General features: G+C 34.0%; 1 protein-coding gene across 1 annotated transcript; it reads right to left on the minus strand.

Moving 5' to 3' along the window:
• Window positions 1-402: 402 nt before the first annotated feature.
• LOC129237532 (estradiol 17-beta-dehydrogenase 8) lies at window positions 403-2,578 on the minus strand. The gene is made up of 3 exons (XM_054872338.1): window positions 2,196-2,578; window positions 1,390-1,509; window positions 403-1,308 (listed from the first exon to the last, which is right to left on the minus strand). Exons 1-3 carry the CDS (start codon window positions 2,227-2,229, stop codon window positions 722-724), a joined length of 741 nt encoding a protein of 246 aa, XP_054728313.1. The 5' UTR covers window positions 2,230-2,578; the 3' UTR covers window positions 403-721.
• Between the last annotated feature and the right edge of the window lie 2,119 nt (window positions 2,579-4,697).

Raw genomic sequence — 4,697 nt, forward strand, 5'->3', positions numbered from 1 at the left:
TTTGTCACCAAAATCAGTGCTCTGGTCGCCAAAACTTCCGTGCGTTGACTTCGAGCAAAAAATCATCTTCAATCATGCGCCTCATTTGTGATTAAGTTTCTTCGAAAACAAGCAAAATTGGCAGATTTGGCAATACCTTATTCTTATTCCTTATCAATCAGACCCTTCCTTTATTTCTTATTGAAATGAAATGAAGCTCATTCATGTCATCCAAAAGTGATCCACTAGGATGTGCTACCTACAAAGAAATCACGCCTGCTATACATCAAATTCGTATGTATGTAAATATTAATCTCGAAATGTCACGCAAAAACAACTAGAATTCGACTTCATTCATACCTCCGAAAGTTTATAGGTACCTGAATAGTTAAATAAAATTAATGCCATATAATTTTTGCTGCGGAAATCAATGCATATATATTTTTTTATACAAATCTACTAAATGCAAAGTGACATTTTTTTTCTTTGATTGAATTTTTGTTTGTTTTATTGCTCCAGAGAGTACTCAAAACACGTATCGAAATATTTTAGCAAATGATAAATGGCTGCCGGAAAAGACGAGAAGTTTTCTATTTAGCAACTAAAATCTCACTAAAAATCACAAAAGGAAGAAATTTGCTTCTTGAAATTTAACTAAAATAATAGTTCTTGTCTTAACTGTTGATAATTTTTAAATCCGTGAACAACTTTAAAGTCAGCTTGGTATGAATATTTTGCCTATCTACTTCAATCCACCAGTCACCTCAATGGCCGCACCATTCACATACGATGACTTTTCAGACGCAAGAAATTCAATTACATGGGCAATTTCTTCTGGACGTCCCAAACGCCCTACTGGACATCTTTGCAACATATCTTCCTTAATCTTCTCCGGCACTACATCCACCATAGGCGTATTGATGAAGCCAGGTAAGATCGCATTCACACGTATGCCGAACTTGCCAAATTCCTTGGCCGCAATTTCAGTCAGCGATATCACACCAGCTTTTGTGGCCGCATAATTGGCCTGCCCCGGATTACTTATGCGTGCCACAATGCTCGATATATTGATGATGCTTCCATTGCGTACATGATGGTCGATCATAGCGCGCGCAAATTGTTGAGTCATCAAGAAAGTTCCCTTTAAGTTCACTTTATACACATCATCGAAGTCTTTTTCGGTCATTTTGAGTAGGTAGCCATCGCGTGTGATACCCGCCGAATTGATTACAATTGAAGGCGGCTGCGCGAAATGCTCTATCGATGAAGTAACAGCCTTACTAACGCTCTCCAGCGAAGCCACATCCACTTCCAATGCAATGGCATGATCTGTACCAATTGGAAAAGATATGAATGAAAATATATGTGTAGATAAGTTAGTATTGCCTACATTTAGGCTGTGGTACTCACCACGTCCAATCGCTTTGACTGTTTGCTCAGCTGCGTGCAAATTGCAATCAGCTACGATAACTTTAGCACCGCCATTTGCGAGTACACGGCAGGTGGCGCGCCCGATGCCCGAACCAGCGCCTGTGTCAAATTGTGTGATACGGCGAATAACACATGTGCCGGCGTAAAATGAATTAAGCGAAGGTGTGGAAGGAAAATCCGAAAAGAACATCAACAAAGAAAATAAATACATTTGTATTTTAAAAACTTTTTGTTAGTCAAGACCAACAACAAAAGAAAAGTTAGTACAGTAGGTTCTGTTTTTATGCGGTAGATACGTTCCGCAAGAAACAGCATAAAGAAAAAACAGCATAAAAAAAGCTACTAGTTCTATAGTAAAACTATAGATACGTTTCAAATGCTAAAACCGCATAAATCTGAAATAATCGCATAAAAAAGGGCACTAGTCCCATATTATTACTATAGATACGTTCCATAGACCGCATGAATCTGAAATAATTAAATAAAATCGCATAAACAAAATATTGTATCTTTGAAAATTATATCTTTATATATCTTCCATACTTGTAGGGTTAGCATTTCTGATGCAATCTGTGATGAGTTTTTGCTTAGCTGGTTTAGAATCTTGTTTATATGTACAATTCCCCATAGGTCGACATGCATTTTGTAATTTAAAAAAAAACCGCACTATTTCAAAACCGCATAAAAAAAAGCCGCATAAAAACAGAACCTACTGTACTACAAATTTTTACACGTCATTTACTGATAATGAAATAAAATAAATAAATAATAATTAAATAAATTACCTGTGACAATTGCTAATTTTCCAAGCAATACCATAACTGCTTTGCGATTACTTAACAATTAAAAGCAGAGTCAAAAAGTAAACAAATGCAGCAAGATAATTTCAACTTGCGTTCTCTCTCATGTACGTATGTATATATGTTTATGGAATGTGTTAGTGAAAACGCTCAACGGAATGGCTGAATACCTTTTCTATAAATACTTTGCCAAAAAATCAAGCAGCAAATTCTAATAACACCCAACAACAATATTTACAGGCACTTATAACAATAATCACAAAAGCAGAAACACCAATACGTGTTTGTATGTACGATTGTGAGTTCAAAGCTCAAACACATTTGCGCGAAAAAAAGCGAAAATACACCGACGCTTCTATGTATATCAATTGAAGCTATGTTTGGTACTGCGGGACCAAATGCAAACCAAAATATTCTGACCGACCGCTTTCACAATATCCAGAGATTAAAAAGTTAAGAAGCTTTTTACACAAACTCTTACCAGAGAACTTCTAAGAATTTTTATATAAGTTCTCTGGTTTTATGAAGCAGCGGTGGCCTCAACAGTAAGCGATATGCCTATAAGTATGCAATGATTTCAACGCGCATTGTTAGTGTAATGATTTGTAAATAAAATTGTTCCATACCCTGCAGAGATATTTTCCAATATTAAGTAGAGCCGCCGCCGTGGCCCAATGGGTTGGTGCGTGACTAACATTCGGAATTCAGAAAGAGAACGTCGGTGAAAGATCAAATTTAAGAAAAAAAATGTCTAATAGCGGTCGCCCTTCGGCAGGCAATGGCAAACCTCCGATTGTATTTCTGCTATGAAAAAGCTCCTCATAAAAATATCTGCCGTTCGGAGTCGGCTTGAAACTGTAGGTCCCTCCATTTGTGCAACAACATTAAGACGCACACCACAAATAGGAGGAAGGAGTTCGGCCAAACACCCAAAGAAGGTGTACGCGCCAATTATATACTATATACTAAGATCGCCCGTACATCGAAATTTCGACAGTATTCGACATTTATATAAATACGGAGAGCAAAATTTTGTCATAACTTTTTTTAGTATTTATAGTCAGAGAAAAAAGTTGAAACATATATAAATGAATAGTTTATGTTGAAACTTTCTACATGATATATGTGAATAGATGTAGTAAAATTAAATGTGAAAAATATCCCATTTTACCTGTATTAAGCGACCCTATATTTGTGTATTTCAAATATCATACTTTTTTTTTATTCATGAATTGGAAACATTTAATTTCATGTATTACGGAAAAAAAAATTAATTTTGCTTGAAAAAGCGTAATAAAAAACAATCTTTAATTACTCCATGACCATCATAATTTCTGAATCAATTTTATAATAGTATTGGTTCGCAATATATAAGTTTCCAGTTGTTTCATCAATTTTTATATCATGATACAAATATATAATATCATGATACATATTATAACATGATATATCATAATACACGTAAAATAGTGCGATTAATTTTACCTGCACCTATTCACTTATGTATATATTTAATACATTGTGCAAACAGGCTCCTCATATACTATACATTGGTATATGTTTCAACTTTTTTCTCTGACTTTAAATATATACTAAAAAAACGTACGACAAATCTTTGCTAGTGCGCTCGTAGTGAGCTTAATATATTAAAAGTCGTAGCTCGCATTTCTTCTCATAAGTAGATATATATATTTTTTTATTTATTTATTTAATTCAATTAATAGTCTAAAAAATACAGTATTTCTTACAGACTATGAAAACAGATTAATGCTAAATTAATTAATCAAAGTAAAATTAAACTTATAATTAACTAGTTTCAATTGTAATGAGTAAAAGAAAAAGATAAAATTTCTTTTAACTTACATTGGAGGATTATTCATTTTAGTAAGTCAAGAAATTCAAAGTTTCTTACAGACTACATAGAACTAATACTATTTATATAGAAGTAATTAACAAAATTAAAGCTTAGGAAACTAAATTAACAAAATATACTAGGTATTTATTTAGAATTCTTACAAAGGAAGAAATTTTTTAATTGGGTATTAAATACATGTTTCGCCCTGGAAAAGTCTAGATCCAAAAGTGAGGCGAGATAGCTAATGTCAGACAGCGTTCTAACAAGAGGCGCTTTGGCACTATATAATGTCCTCCTAACGCCAACATGAAAAATTTTGAAAGTTCCTGCAAGGAACATTAAAATGTATTCTTTCTAGAAGAAACGGGCAGTCAATTAGTCCATTAACGACATCGAAAATAAAAGAAACTGCCTGAAAGGTACCTCTGTCACTAAATGGATAGAGACTAATCAAACGACTGCGTGAGTCGAATGATGGTTTGAGGTCTGATAAATTGAGTGAATGTAGCGCGAAACGCACAAACATTTTTTGAACCCTCTCCACTCGATTTATATGAACTGCATGATAAGGTCTCCAAATAAAAGAGGCATAATCTAATCTAAGAATCTAATAAAATCTTAAGAGTATATGG

The sequence above is a fragment of the Anastrepha obliqua genome, chromosome 2 (assembly GCF_027943255.1).
Source record: "Anastrepha obliqua isolate idAnaObli1 chromosome 2, idAnaObli1_1.0, whole genome shotgun sequence".
Classification (NCBI taxonomy): Eukaryota; Metazoa; Arthropoda; class Insecta; order Diptera; family Tephritidae; genus Anastrepha; species Anastrepha obliqua.

What these genes read in the sequence shown, in the direction of transcription:
- LOC129237532 (XM_054872338.1), bottom strand. Translation starts at nt 2,229, where the DNA reads ATGGTATTGCTTGGAAAATTAGCAATTGTCACAG. An exon ending in AAAATTAGCAATTGTCACAG is followed by an intron (nt 1,510 to 2,195) that starts GTAATTTATTTA and finishes AATTTGACACAG; the next exon opens with GCGCTGGTTCGGGCATCGGG. An exon ending in AGTCAAAGCGATTGGACGTG is followed by an intron (nt 1,309 to 1,389) that starts GTGAGTACCACA and finishes CAATTGGTACAG; the next exon opens with ATCATGCCATTGCATTGGAA.